Source organism: Peromyscus californicus, unplaced genomic scaffold (assembly GCF_007827085.1).
Source record: "Peromyscus californicus insignis strain IS unplaced genomic scaffold, ASM782708v3 Scaffold_5__1_contigs__length_169319896, whole genome shotgun sequence".
Classification (NCBI taxonomy): domain Eukaryota; kingdom Metazoa; phylum Chordata; class Mammalia; order Rodentia; family Cricetidae; genus Peromyscus; species Peromyscus californicus.
In genome coordinates this window covers 9,468,115-9,486,894 of record NW_026294573.1, presented here as the reverse complement: position 1 = coordinate 9,486,894, position 18,780 = coordinate 9,468,115, and the positions used below count along the sequence as shown (strand labels likewise).

Below are 18,780 nucleotides of genomic sequence, written 5' to 3'. Positions count from 1 at the left end.
AGTGAGAAAGGACTCGGTAATACTCTTGTAATGAACTCAATATATCTATTTTAAAGATGACTATTAGTCCTTTCTCTCTGGAAAGTGAAAAATCCACTGATTTTCTTCTCTTGCTTTCACCCAGAAATTAAAGGTTGGTAAGAGGTAATTAGCAGAGCTCCCGTCAAAGCCCGACATTTTGACTGGAGTCGAAAGAATGGAGTAAGGTTAATGGAGAGATCATTAGTCCCTGCTTGGCGTCGACATTCTTCCCCACCAGGACAGGCAGGCCCCACGCAGCCTGTTCTGGGGTGTATTGGCATTTGGCTGCATTTCTCTTCCAGAAGGCCAGGCACCACAGCGGTGTGGGAAGGTGAATGGTATGGGCCGAACTCATCTTTTACATCTGCTCTCACCCCGTCATTGGGGCAGAGCTTCCCTTATAGTCACTGACAGTGCTCCTGCCTCACACGCTCCTGACCCTGGGACAAGAAAGGGACCACGCCCCTTCCCACACTTCCTCACCTGACATTTCATGTAACCTCTTCAACCTTGGGCCTTTAGTACCTAGTGTCCTGGTCTGGTGCTGAGTAAGCCTGGTGACTTAAGCTTGCTCTCTTGAACTCACATGTGTACCCTGGTACCCACAATGCCTGCATCTACTTCATAGCACATCACACACAATTTTAAAAAGATGGGGGAGGAGGCTGGAGAGATGCCTCAGCAGTAAAGGCACTAGTTGCTCCTGAAGAGGATCTGAGTTTGACTCCCAGTACCTACACGGTAGCTCACAGTCATCCACAACTCCAGTTCCTGGGGATCCAATGCCCTCTTCTGATCACAAGGAGCCCCAAGCACACATGTGGTGCACAGCCGTACATGCAACCAAACACTCATACACTTTGAGTGAATCGGAAGATTTTAATAAGTAGATCTTTACAAATGTATTGTTCCATGTCCTATAGTACTACTTTCCTATGACTTTGCCCAGACTGGCCTCAAATGATCCTCCTGCCTCAGCCTCTCTGGCAGGTAGTTGGCAGGTGCACCATGGCATAGTGCCCGGCTTCTTGCAAGACTCATCATGCTGATTGTCCGTATGGATGGAGGAACGCTGTCTGGTGTCCGGCAGGACGGCTCGGCAGCTAAGGATGCTTCCCTCCAGGTCTGAAGAACTGAGTTCTGTCGTCAGGGCCCACATGGTGCAGGGAAAGAAAAACAATTCCCACAAATTGCCTTTTGACCTCCACACGAGTGTGACACGTGTGTTCACTGCACAGAGAACAAGTGAACAGGACCCCAAAGCAAATTCCTGTTCAAAATTATTTTAGCTTGAAACCTTCTATTTTTAAATCTTCTCTTATTTTTTGAGGCAGGGTCTCACTCTGTAACTTTGGCTGGTCTGTAATTCACTATGTAGACCAGGCTGGCCTCAGACTCATAGAGGTCCTCCTGGGTGCTGGGATTATTTAGTAGTTTTAGTTTTAATGTAACTTGGATTTCTAGGAACATACACATTTAACATGTAATCCGGGGACAGAGGTTACTCTGTTCAGAACTTCATTGGGGAAATCTCACTGCCAGGACAATGCTGCCATGCTGTTAGAGCTGACAATCAGCTCACTCTGCCAGCCTGCAGCTTCTGTCAAATCCAAGGTAATCCAATGACCTGACAGCTTTGCTGTGTGTTCGTCACACAGAGACAGCAGCATACTCACTATTTTATTGGAAGGTATTCATTTCCCTTTGTATTTGTGTACTATTACACTCAGACGGGATTAGTGTTCCTGAACAAGTAATGGTAGGGACCAAGCGGCATCACCAGCGGTGGCTTTATTTAAGGATTGAGAGGCATCACCAGCGGTGGCTTTATTTAAGGACTGAGCAGCATCACAAAGGCGCAGAGGAACTGGTGGCCCTGACACAGGAACTGACGTGGAAGGCACTACGAGATGTAAAAGCTGCTTTGGGCGAGGAAACAATTCTCTTTATCTGTTTTCTGCACCCTACCTCCACCCCGAGACTTAATGCTGCATTTCTTTGTTTAAACTGGCCAATGGGGAGTGCTTCATTAGGGGGCATGTGCTCAGCGTGTATGAGGCCCTAGTTCAATCCCCAACATCCAGAACCTACGCACACAATGAAAAGGAACTGGGCATGCATCTCTCAACAGCACTGTTTTCTTCTCAGCATACATTAAGTCAAACGACCCATAACTGAGCGTCCTTTCCCTGAAAGCAGACAGCACTGTAGATTGCAGAGGTTGCAGAAGTCTGAGCAGATATGGGAGAGAAAAGCCAGAAGTGCTCTGCTCCGCACAGAGAACTGGAGCCACAGAGCATGAGAATCACTTAATGACACTTGCTCCCCCATGCTGGCAAAGCAGATTAGAAAATGGAACAGAGTTTCATAGCGGCAACAGCTTCACAGCACTGCGTCAGATGTTAGAAACGGTGGAGGAGACTCCATGTCCCTGGGGTCTGCAAATTCAGTATATGCCTTTAAACAACCACATTCATTAACTCGGGAAGTAAGCTCATGGCCACGATCACCGCTGTTAGCCTTTTCTTTCCCATTATCTGCATCTGAAACTCTACTGTTCAAGTTGTAGAATAAGGACATTGAGTCCAAAGTATGACAAATTTTCACAGTCTTTGACAAGTACTTCCACTTGGAACCTAAGGCCTAATATACAATAAGTATACTCTGGGAGCTGGAGAGCTGGCTCAGTGCTAAGAGCAGTGGGTGCTCTTCCAGAGCACCCAGAGTCTGTAACTCCAGTTCCAGGGGATCTGACACACGCTTCTGGCCTTCGTGGGCTCGAGGCACACATGTGGTGCACAGACATACATTCAGGCAAACACTCATACAAGAAACAAAAATGAGACTCTGAGTACATGAAAAGGAGGTAGAGGGCATGTGTATAGACTGAACCAGCTTTTCTGGAGGGGTATAGCCACCTCTGCTGGAAGAGCATCCTGGAAGGCAGAAGGCAGAGCAGAATGTAGGCAGTAAAATGAGAAGGAGAAGTTGTTTACTGACAACAAAACCCAGCGTTCTCCTCAGCAAAGCGTGCTTCCGGTGGAGCTACTCGGGGTCTTGTCTGGCTCGTTTGGGACTCTGCTGTTCCCCAGGCAGTGGATTCTTCCTCACCGAAAGACTCCTGAGTGAATGCAAGCTCTGCATTTGCTGCAGGCGCAGGGCGAGCTCCGTGGTGCAGGCCTGCTGGACTGCTTCTGCCTTCTTTATGTCCCAGCTCAAAGCGACAGCCAGGGCTCGGGGGTCCTCCCTGGAGACCAGCTGCGGCAGGAAGAAGAACCACTGAGACCACAGCCCCTGTGCCCTCGCCTGCGCGCTCGCGCTTCTTCTCTTCTTGTTACAGACAGCCCTGTCCTGTGGCCCAGGCTGGCCTGGGATGCACTGTGATGTGCCTTTCCTAGCACGTGATCACTCAGGCCCACAGGAGAGTGAACCAAGGTCAGGTTAATCTAAGCTCCTTCCTTCTAGATTGGGAGGTACTTGGTACAAGGGTCAAGAACAAAGGGTAGAGAATACCCACCCCAGGGATCCCCTCATCCAGCCACTAGTCCTCCACTCTTAAGACAGCCAACACTTGAGGGCCCCACAGGCCTGCCTTCTTTCCCCGCACAGTGCTGAGGACCAAACCCAAGGCCTGAGGAATGCTGGCGAGTGCTGTTCTTCCCCCAGCCCTGGGCTGGCCTTCTTGTGCTACTGTACTGGCCTCAGATTACTTAGGGACTCTACATCTTGAAGCCACCTCAGAGGCTTGGAGACTAGTGTTTGATGACCTGAGAATCTCTTTTCTGATGATCCCTTTTCTTTTAAAAGCCACTTGGATCTGGGTAGTGGTGGCACCTTTAATCCCAACACTTTCAAGGCAGAGGTAGGTGGCTATGAGTTCAAGGCCAGCCTGGTCTACAGAGCAAGTTCCAGGACAGCCAGGGTACACAGAGAAACCTGCCTTGAAAAACTAAAAAAAAAAAAAAAAAAAAAAAAGATTAAATAAGATGTCTGCAAATGCTCTGGCTGTGTTAAAAGGCAAGCTGGCAGCTGTGGGTCAGCCTGCAGAGGTAAAAGAAGCCACATACATGCCTCTGCACCTTCAAAGTATACTCCAGGGAAAGTCATTCTCTGCAGTTCAGGGCCCTAGTCATCGCCCACCTCCAGATCCTGACTAGAGAAACTCAGCTCTGGAGCAGGCCTCTCCTTCAGTGCAGTAAGGATCTGGCTTGTAAGCGCCATCCCAGAAACCGTCTCTTTGCTGACGCCTGTGTCAACCGTGTCCAAGTCTTCGGCGAGGGCAGCTTTGGACTCTGCAGAGTAGAGGAGAGAGGGGCAGCGGCCGTGACACCACAGTCAGCCGAGCTGGCGGCCAGCAGGGAGAGGGCGGCCGCATGGGGGCTGGCGTCTCCGGGAAATCTTGGCAAACAAGGCCCCACCCTCAGGATGCTCCCAGAGTAGCTGAGTCCTACCTTCCTGGTTGGACAGGACGTTGCCTTCCTTGTCCAAGGCCCGGAGATAGAGTTCCAGGAGCTGCTTGGACTGGCGGGCCTCCTCTCTCTGGTCAAGCACCTGCTGGAGTGTGTTCTGGAGCCCTTGGACAGTGGCACAGCTTTGGCAAAGTTCCTGAGCCAGCTCTGAACATGGGATGTCGATGAGTACCTGGCAGTCAAGCAAAGGCTCTGAGAAACCTTAAGGGAGGTGGCAGCTCTCACACACATCCATTTCAGAACATTTCATCTTTCTCTCAAGTCACTTTTTTCTTTTTTTAAAGATTTGTTTATTACGTATACAGTGTTCTGCCTGCATGTATGCCTGCAGGCCAGAAGAGGGCACAAGATCTCCTTATAGATGGTTGTGAGCCACCATGTGGTTGCTGAGATTTGAACTCAGGACCTCTGGAAGAACAGCCAGTGCTTCTAACCTCTGAGCCATCTCTCCAGCCCTTAAGTCACTTTAAGAGAAAAACATTTGACATTTCCAAAATGCTAGTGTAAAAACAGGGAAAATCATGTATCGGTGTCTCATTAAAAACAAAATTAAGGGCTGGAGAGAAGGCTCAGCGGTTAAGAGCACTGGCTGCTCTTCCAGAGGTCCTGAGCTCAATTCCCAGCAACCATGTGGTGGTTCCCAACCATCTGTAATGAGATCTGGCGCCCTCTTCTGGCCTGCAGGCATATATGCATGCAGGACACTGTATACATAATAAATAAATAAATTTTTTTTCCCCTAAATTAAGGCCTGGGCAGTGATGATGCATGCCTTTAATCCCAGCACTCGAGAGGTAGAGGCAGTTGGATCTCTGTGAGTTCAAGGACAGCCTGGTCCACACAACTAGTTCCAGGACAGCTAGGGCTATACAGAGAAACCCTGTCTCAAACAAACAAACAAACAAGCAAACAAACAAACTTCTATCTAGAAATTCAACTACATGGGCTGGAGAGATGGCTCAGCACTAATCTTACAGAGGACTTGAGTTCAGTTCCCAGCACCCATGCTGGGTGGCTCACAGCTTCTTGTAACTCCAGCTTCAGGAGGCCACATCTCTGGCCTCTACCAGCACCTGTACTCATGTGCACATACCACCTTCCCTCCTAGCACATACATATACCACAAATAATTAAATCTTACCCCTCCCCCAGCCAAAAAAAAATCCAACATAGAAACTGAAGGAGGCAACTGATCATTCTCACAATGAATCAATTAGATTTAAAACTCTATTATTGTCACTGTGTATATTGTGTATGTGAGCATAGGCATGAAGACACCAGGGTGAACATGTGGAGAACTGAGTCTCTCTACCATGTGGGTGCCAGGGGGGAAACTGAGGTCCCTCAGCTTGATGGCAAGTGCCTCTACCTACCTAACCATGTTGCTGGCCCTGTTTCTTAAAAATATTTATTTTTGTTTATGCATGTGGAGATGAGAAGGTAGCCTGGCTTTTTACCTGGGGCTCTGAACTCAGGTCATCAGGCCTGTGCTGCAAACTCGCTTACCTGCTGAGCCATCTCTCCACCCAAGATTCTGTTTTAAAATGTAACCTCCCAGAGCTTTGACATGGCATGTTCAACCTGTGACTGCAGAGGCCATAAGACCAGAACCTACCTCAGGTCACCTATGGCTACATGGTGAGTTTAAGGCCAGTCTGGAATACATAAGGTCTCAAATCAACAACAAAACTGCTTCTCAAGGAAACGACCAAACTGTTGGCATGTTAGTTTGCTATGCAAATCTCACAAAGCCAGGGTGGCATCCAGAGGCAGAGTGATTTTCCAATAGCCACAGGCCCTGGGTCTGAGCTCTAGCATTGAAAACAAGCAAACAGGGATAATGATAAAATGATCCTTGTGCTCGAAAGAGAAAAAAAGCCTATGGTTGGTATGTAAAATAAATGAAAAAAAAAATTAATTTAAAAAAAAAAACAAAAAACTATTAAACAAAAGAAGGAGGAGGAGGAGGCTGGCCATGGTGGCACATGCCTTAATCCCAGTAAAGAAAAGCAGAGACAGGCCAGTTTGATCTATATAACAAGTTCTAGAGTAGATAGGGCTACATAGTGAGACCCTGCCTCAAAATAAATAAATAAATACAACTAAATAGAAAAAAGAAAAGAAAGAGAAGAAAAAGAAACGTCATAACAAAAAGAGTTCACATCTCTTGAGTAATAGGAATGAGGGAATGGCATTCCTATTACCTACATGGCCCAGTCCTCTTGAAGGCCACATTTCTCCTTTATTCTTGGGTAGCAGCCTCAGAAAGTCTTTTTTGTTTCTTTGAGACTCTTGTAGACTCAGCTTGATTTGTAGCTGAGGATGAATTTGAACTTCTGATCCTCCTTCCTCCAACTCATAGTACTGAGATTATAGTTTTATATACACATACTACTGAGATTACAGTTTTACACACACCGCCAGTTTATAAGCTGTGGGGACGGAAGCCAGTGTAGGGAAAAGGAGCCAGCTAAGAAACCCACCCTGACCCTGGAGCCCGGAACCAGTGAAAAAAACACAGCTTAGATCTGGGACCTGAGCCAGAGAAAGAAACACTTTATCCCTGAACCCAGAACCAAAGAAATATGCCCTGACAAAACCTGGAATCAGAGCCAGTGAAAGAAATATGCCTGGTCTTAGAATTGGTGCCAAAAAGCTAAGAAAAGCCAGTGAAAGAAACATAGTTTGGCTCTGAAATCAGATTGCTATATCTTGCGGGGAGATTACCCCCCACCACCCCCCAGCTCCAGGTATAGCCTGACTCCCGAACAGTCAGGATACCTTTCTCTCCAGAGCTGAGCTGTCCCATTGCAGCTCCAGCTGCTAGAGCTGTCCTAAGCAGCTCAAAGTGTTGCCTGACTCCCTCAATAGTCAGGATACCTTTCCCCCAGGGTTGCAACAGTCGTTTACAGCCAGGGCTTCATGCATGCTAGGCAAGACTCCACCAAGTGTGCTACATCCTCAGCCCCTACTGTTCTGGAAACAGTCTCCCACTGTAGCTCAGGTTGGCCTGGAAGCTCTGCATTTCAGGCTGCCTGTTTGGCAATCCTCCCTTCTTAGCCCCCAAGTGCTAGGGTTGCAGGCATGAACTACAATGCCTTCTACCCTTTGATTCTTTTTTCTTTTTAAAGATTTATTTATTATGTATACAATGTTCTGCCTGCATGCTAGAAGAGGGCACCAGATCTCTCATTATAGATGGTTGTGAGCCATTATAATGTTGCCGGGAACTGAACTCAGGTCTTCTGGAAGAGCAGCCAGTGCTCTTAACCTCTGAGCCATTGCTCCAGCTCCTACCCTTTGATTCTTAAATAAATAAATAAATAAATCGATAAAAATGAAAGGGCTGGAGAGATGGCTCAGAGGTTGAATGCACATTGCTCTTGCAGATAATTCAAGTTTCATTCCCAGCATCTACAGCAGACAGCTTACCATCTCCTGGAACACCAACTCTAGGGGTCCTGACTCTTGACGGCCTCTGTGGGCACCTGCACTCACCCATGCATAGGCACTCAGTCACACCCAGAAGAAAACTGAAAAGGTTCCTGCCTTCTCTCTGTCCAGAACACTGGCCCCGACGCCCCCATGTGGTGCTCTCTTGATCTGAGGCTTTCAATGTGTTATCTCTTGGGAACCTGCCAATGTTTTAAATGGGCATACTCTTTTTTTTTTTTTTCCGGAGACAGGGTTTCTCTGTGTAGCTTTGTGCCTTTCCTGGAACTCACTTGGTAGCCTAGGCTGGCCTCGAACTCACAGAGATCCGCCTGGCTCTGCCTCCCAAGTGCTGGGATTAAAGGCGTGCACCACCACCGCCTGGCAAATAATTTTTCTTTTCTTTTTTTTTTTTTTTTATAACTTGATTATCTTACTTTTTTTTTGAGACAGGGTTTCTCTGTCTAACAGCTCTAGCTGTCCTGAATTCCACTTTGTAGACCAGGCTGGCCTCAAACTCACAGAGATCGGTCTGCCTCTGCTTCCTGAGTGCTGGGATTAAAGGTGTGCGCCACCACGCCCGCCCGGCATAATGGGCATACTCTTTAATTGAGCAATTACACTCCAAATTTATTTTATAGATAAGCAACTCTGCAAAATGGCTGAAGATACCTAATATGGACCTCTGGACTCCACATAAGCATGCACAGGAGAGCACTTCCCTGTATACACACACACACACACACACACACACACACACACACACACACACACACACACACACACAGGGTTGGAGAGATGGCTCAGCAGTGAGACCATGTACTGCTCTTCCAGAGGACCCGAGTCTAGTTCCCATCACCTACATGGGAAACCTCAGCTCCAGGGGATTCAGTGCCTCTGAAGGAACCTACACCCAATACACATACACATACAATTTAAAAAATAATAAAAATAAATAAATAATAAAAAGTTGATATAACTGCATACATAAAAAAAGAAGAGAAAACATACACATACTTGTTTGTAGGCAAAATACCTTGGAGTGGGAAACAGGCAGATCAGTGGTCTCAGGGAGGGAGAAGGGGACTGCGGAAGGGCGCAGGCTTTTCCAGAGTGTCCATCTGAGTCTTCCATTTGGGGAGTTTTAGCATATCCCACCACCATAACCCATCTTAGACTATTTTCCCCACCGCCTGGGGGTGCAGCTCAGCGATGAAGCATGTATATAGCCTCATCCCAGCACTGAGAAAAAAAATTTACCATCTAAAACCAAACTCATTAGAAATCACTCCCTAGCTCCTATCAGTGCAATCATTTATCTACTTTATTTGTTGTTTTGTTTTGAGACAGGGTTTCTCTGTGGAGCCCTGGCTGTCCTGGAACTCAGAGATCCGCCTTCCTCTACCTCATGAGTGCTGGGATTCAAAGTGTGCACCGCCACCGCCCAGCTTGTTTATTTGTTTTTTTTTTTTTAAAGATTTATTTATTTATTATGTATACAGTGTTCTGCCTGCATGTGTCCCTGCAGGCCAGAAGAGGGCACCAGATCTCATTACAAGTGGTTGTGAGCCACCATGTGGTTGCTGGGAATTGAACTCAGGACCTCTGGAAGAGCAGTTGGTGCTCTTAACCACTGAGCCATCTCTCCAGCCCCTGTTTATTTGTTTTTAAGTCAGGGTCTTACTATGTAGTGCAGGCTGGCCACACACTCATGATCCTTTTGTCTCAGTCTCCCAAGTACTGGGGTATAATGCTTGTACTACCATGCTCAGCTTAATCTACTTTTTAATCTCCATGGTATTGCAAAGGCTAGCAAATTCATATAACTGTAATCACACAGAGCCAGATGTGGTGATGGACACCTGAAGATCCAGCACTTGGGTGGCGGAAGCAGCAAGATTGCTTAGTGCAAGTTTGAGGCCAACCTGAGCTATGTAAAAAGATCAAGGCCAGCCAGGCCTTCAAAGCAAGACTTGTGCCAAAGAAAACAACCAGAATAAGTAAATAAATAAACAATTTTAGATGATGCACTCATAGATGACATGGTCTATTGTCTGACTTCTTTCACTCACTACAGTGCTTTCAAGATTCGCTGATGTTGGGCTGGCAAGATGGTTCAGAGGATGACGTGCTTCCTGTGCGAATCTGAGGACTGAGTTCAATTCCCGGGACCTATATAATGGTGGAAGGGGAGACTGACTCTACTAAGTCATTCTCCTCCTTCCACACACGTGCCCCTGAGAGGCAAGTCTCTCCCATCACACACACACACACACACACACACACACACACACACACACACACTACTAAATTTTAAAAAAGATTCATTGGTGTTGTACCGTGCGGTAAGACCACTCCTTTTTGTGCGTGTTTGGGTGTGTACATGCAGGTGGAGGCCAGAGGACAGCCTCGGCTATTGTTCCTCCAGTACTATCCACCTCTTCTGTCTTCCCCTGACCCAGTAGGTGAGGCTGGCTAGCCATCAAACTCCAGGGATCCACCTGTCTGCCTCTGCAGTCCTGAGATTCCAGGTGTGCACCATCACAGCTGTCTGCCTCTGCAGTCCTGAGATTCCAGGTGTGCACCATCACAGCTGTCTGCCTCTCCAGTCCTGAGATTCCAGGTGTGTACCATCACAGCTGGCTTTCTCACATGGCTTCTGAGGACTGAACTCACATCCTTGTATGTGTCTCCTCAGCCCTAAGATCCCATCCTTTTTATGGACGCACTCTCCACAATTTGCTGATCTAGTCAGCAGGGGTGCATTCACCTAGGACATTATCTTTTTATTATTATTTTTTTTTCCAGACAGGGCCTCACTGTGTAGCCCTGGCTGTCCTGGAACTCACTCTGTAGCCCAGGCTGTCCTGGATCTCACTCTGTAGCCCAGGCTGGCCTCAAACTCACAGAGATCCTCCTGCCTCTGCCTCCTGAGTGCTGGGATTAAAGGCATGTGCCACTATACCAGTTTATCTTTTTATACCTTTTGAATTTTGAACTGTGTAGATGTATTTATCTTACTTATTCAAAATAAGCACGTAGGTTTAAAGGGTTACCAGAAAGGAACCTCCTTGTCATCTCTGATCTACACAGTAGTCCCCACCATCCCTGCATACCACTCTGGGAATTCACTTGAATAGGTCTAGGGTGGGGCCTGGGCATTCACATTTGAAAAAGTCCACTCCTGAGTCTGCTGCATACTGAATGTAGAAAAACGATTGGCGACAGGTCAGAGGCAAGGAGCACTTGCTGATCCAGAAGACCCAAGATGGGTTTCTAGGCAGACCTGCCGTTAACAGCTGTTCACAATTCCAGTTCTAGGGGATGGGACACCTTCAGGTACCCAAGGGCGTCAGGCATGCACATGGTGCACAGACAGACATGCAGACAAAACACTCATACACATAAAATAAAATAACAGATGTTGAAAAAGACCACTTTAGAGGAGACTCATAAAATGAAGGTTCTTAGTTGTAGGACTTACTTACGAATTAAGAACTATTGGGGGTGAATGGTTAGAAGGGTAGCTCAGTGGTAGAACAGGACTCAGCATGCTCAATCCCTAGCACTAAATAAACCAACTCAGAAAACAACAGTGAGGTGGTACATGCTTACAATGGCAGCAGTTTGGAGGTGGAGCAGGAGGAGCCAGCCTGGGCTACAAGATGTTAGGATTCTGCCACTCCAGCTATATGACTGCACATGCGTAGTTCAGTAGCTAAGTAAGGGGTCTTCCATCTTTGCTACGCCATTTTGCATGCATGGCATGGCTCCTTAAGTCCACCTGTGCATGTGCAGGGGAATCCTTAGTAAGTGGGATACAAACTGCTCCCTCCTCTTCTGTTCCTCCCCCCTCTCCTGCATGTGTCTCTGTCCCAGGCCTGGCCACAGTCTCTTTTGTCCCCCCCATTTCTAACAAAGCTCTGATACTGGGTTTTGTCGTGCCTCTGACCTCTGCTTACATGGTAAAAGCGCCGCATTTAAAACCAACACAGGAGACCCCATCTCAAAAAACCAAGACAGGGCTCAGTGGTTAAGTACGCTTGCTGCTTTTTCAGACAACTGGAGTTTGGTTCACAGAACCCAGGTCAGTTCACAACCACCTTTAACTTCAACTCCAGAAGATCCAATGTAGTTTTCTAGCTTCTATGGACACCCACAGAGACACACACACACACACACACACACACATACATATAAATAAAAATAAATCTTAGCCAGGTATAGGGGCGCACACCTTTAGTCCCGGCACTCAGGAGGTGGAGGCAGGTAGATCTCTGTGAGTTTGAGGCTAACCTCATCTACAGAGTGAGTTCCAGGACAGCCAGAGCTACATAGTGAGACTCTACTCTATGTCCAAACAAACAACCAGCACTCGGAAGGCAGAGGTAGGTAGTGTTGCTACATGACCTCAACAGCGACGCTTAATGAATAACATTGTGCCGCATAAAACTAACAGGTGGGCCGGGCAGTGGTGGCGCACGCCTTTAATCCCAGCACTCGGGAGGCAGAGCCAGGCGGATCTCTGTGAGTTCGAGGCCAGCCTGGGCTACCAAGTGAGTCCCAGGAAAGGCGCAAAACTACACAGAGAAACCCTGTCTCGAAAAACCAAAAAAAAAAAAAAAAAAAAAAAAAAAAACTAACAGGTGGATCTCTGACACAGAGAAACCCTGTCTCAAAAAAATCAAAAAAGCTGGGCGGTGGTGGCACACGCCTTTAATCCCAGCACTTGAGAGGCAGAGGCAGGTGGATCTCTGTGAGTTGGAGACCAGCCTGGTCTACAGAATGAGTTCCAGGACAGGCTCCAAAGGTACAGAGAAACCCTGTCTCGAAAAACAAAAAACAAAACAAAACAAAAAACCACACACACAAACACACACACACACACACCCTGAAAATAAATAGACAATTAAAAGAAAAAAACAAGTTATCAACAGACAATTAAAAAAATGGAATTACTACGGCAGGAGAAAAGGGGGCACAGAACCTAAGGTACTAGGACAGCAAAGGCTGGTGAGTGTTATGGGTTGTGGAGGAGACTCACTTGGAGGTCCTCTTCTGACAGCAGGATGATGCTGGACAGATCCTCTTTCAGCTGCCTGGCCACGTTCTTCCACTTGACCCCTGGCCCGCTGTCTGTTTCGTCAGCGTCGAAGGACTCTTGGGAAACCCAGGCTGTTCCTCCATCTGACAGAGAGGATGCCAGCCAGGTCAGCAACTCAGGGGCCGCTTTGCCTTCAACCCCAACACACAGCACTATGGAGAAAGAGCACGTCCTTCTGCCCGACCACTCAGGATGATGTAATGACAGGGATGCAGCTTTTCTCAGGGATTCACAGGCAAGCTAATCCCACCTCAGGCCTTAACGTTCTCTCTTCTGTCTTCTGTGTCCCATGCCCTATCTCTGTGGGAAACTGTACAGTATTCTTCAGAGAGAAGCAATTGCACTAAGGTGGTGGCACACATCTTTAATCCCAGCCCTCAGGAGGCTGAGGGAGGAGGACTGCAGCAAGTCTGGGGCTAGCCTGGTCTATAGAGCCAGCCCAAAGGAATAAGGGAAGCAGTAGCCACTCAGCCCGATGGTATGGTCACACATGGGTCAAAGGTTCTACCACAGCTCTCTTTGATTACTCTTTGTGCTTGGCTGTGTTCTTTTTTTGGGAAGTGGGACGCCAAGGTTTCCTGTAGCCCGAGCTAGGCTTGAACTCATTCTGTAGTTGAGGTTAGCCTATAACTTCTGATGCTCCTGCCTCTGACTCCTAGGTTCTGGGATCACAGGTGCCCGCCACCATGCTTGGCTGTGTTGAAAATACTCGCTCTGACCAGCACTTCTGGGGGTGGCGAGGGGGAGGGCTGATTCTTTCCTTAACTGGGACAGCAAGCACAACGGTGGCTGGGAAAGCCATGGCTGAAGGGTGATTTCCTCCATGGAGTAGCAATGGTCTTTCTTAAAGACACTTCTCTAGCTCTACGATGAGTGTTAATCTGAATATTTAGGGATGATGATGGCATCATTCACCTCTACTGAGACCTTACTGTGTGCCAGATAAGAGCAATCACTAATATGGTGTGCCTTGGACAGTGTCTGGAGACATTCTTGGTTGTCACAGTCGGGATAGACAGATGCTGTAAGTATCATTACAATGAGGTCCTGGCAAGCTGTGCAATTTGCCCAGTCACCTGGCTAGAAATGACAGAGCCATGATTCACACCCCCAGTTCCATTGACAAGCTGGGTTTCAGTTGCTGCGGGTCTGGGTGAGATGTCTCACTCATACACATCCCTTAGCACTGTGCCTGGCACACAGAGGAGCTCAGGTAACATCTGCCGTGCAACTGCTTAGACAGCCAGACCAACAGCAACTGCTCACCGGTGCAGCCAAATAAATGGCGACATATATTGGCCGTTCGGCCTGAAGTTCTTACCCGAATTGTTGTATGTCCACTTCTCATTACCAGCCAACGCCACAAACTTGGTATTGGAAGGCAGACAAAGGAAGTAGTCATCGTCGTCCACTATTGTACCGTCCTCTGCCAGGACCAGGGTGACCGGTGTCAGGGACTTATCAATGGCCAGTATTTCGCAAGCTGAGAAGAATAAAATGTATGGCGGGTGACAAACATCTTAAGGAAATGACATCCCTCTTAGTACTCTCATGTATGCCCCAAGAGCTAACTAGCAATGCTGGGACATAACAGTAGATAAATCATAACCATAACTCTTAGCGCTAATGTAACATAACATTTCTCATATGTCTGGTACTGTTGTAACTGCTTTTCAGGTAAACTACTAATCCTATAAGGGAGTTACTATTATTAGTCCCGATTTACAGACAATGAACCCAAGCTCAGATAGAGTAAGTAAGCTATTCAAAATCCCACAGTAAGTAGCACAGTTGAGATTTATTTTTTAGATTTTTATATGCATGAATGTTTTTTTCTGAATTTCTGTGTCTGTGCCCAAGGAGGCCAGAAGAGGGCGTTGGATGCCCTGGAACAGGAGTTATAGATGGTTGGGAACTGTCACTTGGGTGCCTAAAACTGAACCCAGATTCTCTGCAAGAGCAGCCAGTGCTTTTTAACAGCTGATCCATCTTTCCAGCACCCCAAAGTGAGATTTAAACCCAGAGTGGCTCCTGGAACTGTTTCCCACAACTACTCTGCACCCTGACATAGGAGTCATTTGAGCCGACATAAAGAAGCGCCCAGCCAGAACCTGGCCTAATTGCTTGTGGACAAGTAATGCTGTCTCTTACTCACTTATTTAGTGGTCCTCTTAAACTGTACATATCAAATGTCAGAAAAAAGAAAGAAAAGTGCTTGCTTTTCTTCGTCGATAACTTCCTTCGCAGCTGTTCTAACCAAAGGAAAATACACCAGCGGCAGAAGCTTGTCTCAGAATCTTTCATTTTTATTATTGCCAGGCAATAGGCTTTCCACAATGCTGTCATCACCCAAAATAGGACAGCCAGTAGTCTCCTCTAGGCTCAGCTGCAGAGAACACGGGCCTCTCTGTGCCAAGGACACCCAGCCAATGCAACTGAAGTGGCACTAAAATTGAAGTAGCCCAGTGCCAGGGTGAAATGCAAACGCAGAATCCCTGTCACCAAATCACACCCTGCTCCTGGGTCTCAGGGGCTCTCAGGAAGCGCTGCCCACACTATGACTACAGGCCCGGTGCTAGCTTACATGAAGACCCGCAGAACTTCTTCGGGTACTTAATTTGTAGCTACGGGATAATACTGCTTGTAAGTAGTTCGAACGTACCATCTCGTCTGAGAGCGCCAACAATCCTTTGAGGCAAGGCTGGGCATGCACCCAGTACGCTGCTGAAAAACTGAGGGTCCAAAGATAAGTCGAGCAAGGTCGAGCAGTATAGTCAGGCTCAGAACCTGGGTCAGCTCACGTTCCTTGCACGGACTCCAGGAGGCAGGTACTGGCTGCTGCCTTCTAATGGAACAGGTACTGACTGTGCACACCCATCCCCACCCCACCAGGGCACCGCCTCTGGGAGCCAGACGAGAGAGAATACGCTAGACTCCGCGTGATCCCACATCAGGCCAGTGAGCCTGGATCTGCACAGCCCAAAACCTGTCAATCACCGCACCCACGTGGGCCGCTGCAGCCCCTAGGCTCCGGGGTCACCTTCCCGACCCCTCCCGGTCCCCTCAGCAGCCAACCTTTGCTCCTCAGCTCCTCGAGGGAGGAGGCCGCCACGCCGTGCTGATCGCGGCTGTGGTTGCGGCGCAGCAGACACGGCTTGAGAGGCCGGACATCGTCGGGGTCCGGGGCGCTGGCTCCCCGCGACAGCGCCATCCTCCTCAAAGAGCTCCCTAACTCTGGGAAATGCCGAGCAGCCCAGAGCCGCTCCCCGGGTCTCTGACACCCTTCCTCCCGTGGCCTGCCGGGAGATGTAGTTCTCTCCTCAGCAAGTTACGCAAAGTCCGAGGCACGCCGGGAGATGTAGTTCTAGTGGAGGCTAATCGCATGTTTTCCAGGGCGTTACGGGAATTGTAGTTTCTGGGTTCAAAGCTGGGGGCGGGGATTGGGCTCAGGAAAGGGAGAGAGTTGGTGGTTTTCTTTTTTCTTTCCTCTCCCCTCTCCTACTCCCCCCCTCCCCTTCCCTTCTCTTCTTTAAAGCACTATGAGATGGAACCCAGGATTCACGTGTGGTAAGCGTAGTTCTACACATTGCCAGCCATGTTTTTATGTTTTATTTAAGAGTTGGGCAATGGTGGCACACGCCTTTAATCCCAGCACTTGGGAGGCAGAGCCAGGCGGATCTCTGTGAGTTCGAGGTCAGCCTGGTCTACAGCGCCAATTCCAGGATAGCCAGGGTTACATAGAGAAACCTTGTCTTGAAAACAATAACAACAACAAAAACCCAAACAAAAAAAGAGTTGCCATTGAGTTGGGTGTGGTGGCGCAGGCCTTAAGTCCTCAGGCGGCAGGGGTAGGGAGAATCTTTGTGAGTTCAGAGCATCTTGGTCTGCAATGTGAGTTGCAGGACAGCCAGAACTACATAAAAGAGGAGAAATGGTGTCTTAAAAATAAACAAACAAACAATCCTGACAATCCTCCTGACTCAGCATACTCAGGTATAAACCACTATTCCATGATTTGGTTTTCTTTTTCAGCCTTAGAGATCTTGTCAGACTGCAGGAGATGCAGCCCAGCCTTGCCTGCTGTGTAGCCTGAGTTCTCTCAGAGACTGTGAGACCTGAAGTTAACCTGTGAGCCACACCTGCCCAAATACCAGGTAACTTCCCGGGACTCTGGGAATTAGAGTTCTTGAAAGAAAATAATAAAATAAAATAACAGCAAAGCCTCATGGGAAAGTACGGTGGCCTATAGGTTTTGTCCATATAAACCTTGCCAACATTGTCTCCGGGCTACTCACCTAGAAAGTTTCCAAGTGATAGTCCTGACCATTATTCATCTTGATCAATATTTAGCATTTTAATGTTTGCTTTAATTTGGCCAACATGGTGGAACTAGTTTTTCTCCAGTGAATTTCGGGATTAACAAGACCTCTACCCAGGTGAAGTCAGGATCTTGGCTTACACTGTACTGAAGAATACTGGGATGATTTAGATTGAAGAAAGGGTTTTGTAAACAGATATTTTCTGTCCTGTCTGCCTGTTCCTAAATAACTGACTCAGGGGCTGAATATGAATTATAAATGCTTGGCTGATAGCTCTGGCTTATTACCAACTAGCCCTTACACTTAAATTAACCCATAATTCTTATCTGTGTTTAGCCACGTGGCTTGGTACCTTTTCTCAGTACAGCATTCCCATCTTGCTTCTCTACATTTGCCAGCAACTCTCTAACTTCGCCCTTCCTCTTCCCAGAATTCTCCTAGTCTGGCTCTTCCTGCCCAGCTATCAGCCAGTCAGCTTTGTTGTTAACAATGAGCATAATCCACAGTGGGGTTTTTTAAGGAAAATAGGGAACTTGGTAGATTTAAAGCTATGGGAGGGGTAAGGAGGGCATGTGTCTTCTTTCCTTGCTATAGCAGGCCTTACACATGCTGGGCAAATGTTTTATCACAGAGCTATATCACCAGCCCTTTTTATCATTATTATTTTTTTGACAGGGTCTTGCTAAGTTTCCCAGACAAGGCTTGAACTCCTCCTGCTCCTATCTCAACTTCCTAAGTAGCTAGAACTACAGGAACATACTACTGGGTCTGGCTGATGTTGTGGCTTTTAGTGTTTTGGTACTAGGGACCTAACCCAGGGCCTCATGCAAGCACGTCAGGACCGATTTTGTGACTGAAGTACAATGTTCAAAGGATACAATTTACAAGCAAGCTGAAAGATTAAGTAAACATTTGACGTTACGTTAAATGGCCGGCAAGACAGTTAGTGGGTAAAGGTGCCCTGCTGACAAGCTTTACAGCCAAAGTTTCATCCTAGGGCCCAACATAGTAGAAGGAGAGAACAGGTTTCCAAAAGCTGTGACACTTGGGCATGCCTGTGCACGCACACTCCCACACACACACAAACACACACATACACAAATAAATGTTATAAAATTATTAAGTAAAAAAGAGAGGGAGGGAGAGAGCTAGTTTACTATTTCTCATAAAAATTTCCTTTTGTAGCCAAGTGGTGGTGGTGCATGCAATCAGGAGGCAGAGGCAGGTGGATCTCTGTGAATTGGAGACTAGCCTTATCTACAGAGCTAGTTCCAGAATAGCCAAGGCTACACAAAGAAACCCTGTCTTGAAAACATCCCACACAAAAAATTCTTTTTTTTTTTTTTTTTTTTTTTTTTTTTCCGAGACAGGGTTTCTCTGTGTAGCTTTGTGCCTTTCCTGGAACTCACTCTGTAGACCAGGCTGGCCTCGAACT

The 18,780-nt window shown here is 47.4% G+C and overlaps 1 protein-coding gene across 1 annotated transcript; it reads right to left on the bottom strand.

The window, feature by feature from the left end:
* Positions 1-886: 886 nt before the first annotated feature.
* Dffa (DNA fragmentation factor subunit alpha) lies at positions 887-16,322 on the bottom strand. Its single transcript, XM_052717456.1, has 6 exons — positions 16,102-16,322; positions 14,348-14,509; positions 12,967-13,109; positions 4,473-4,662; positions 4,162-4,313; positions 887-3,279 (listed from the first exon to the last, which is right to left on the bottom strand). The coding sequence occupies exons 1-6, from the start codon at positions 16,235-16,237 to the stop codon at positions 3,067-3,069; spliced, it is 996 nt and encodes a 331-aa protein (XP_052573416.1). The 5' UTR covers positions 16,238-16,322; the 3' UTR covers positions 887-3,066.
* Between the last annotated feature and the right edge of the window lie 2,458 nt (positions 16,323-18,780).

Excerpts from the sequence above, each read along its gene's own strand:
- Dffa (XM_052717456.1), bottom strand. The coding sequence starts at position 16,237 with ATGGCGCTGTCGCGGGGAGCCAGCGCCCCGGACCCCGACGATGTCCGG. Across the intron at positions 14,510-16,101 it reads CGAGGAGCTGAGGAGCAAAG|CTTGCGAAATACTGGCCATT; the intron begins GTTGGCTGCTGA and ends TATTCTTCTCAG. Across the intron at positions 3,280-4,161 it reads TCTCTAGTCAGGATCTGGAG|CTGGTCTCCAGGGAGGACCC; the intron begins GTGGGCGATGAC and ends TTCCTGCCGCAG.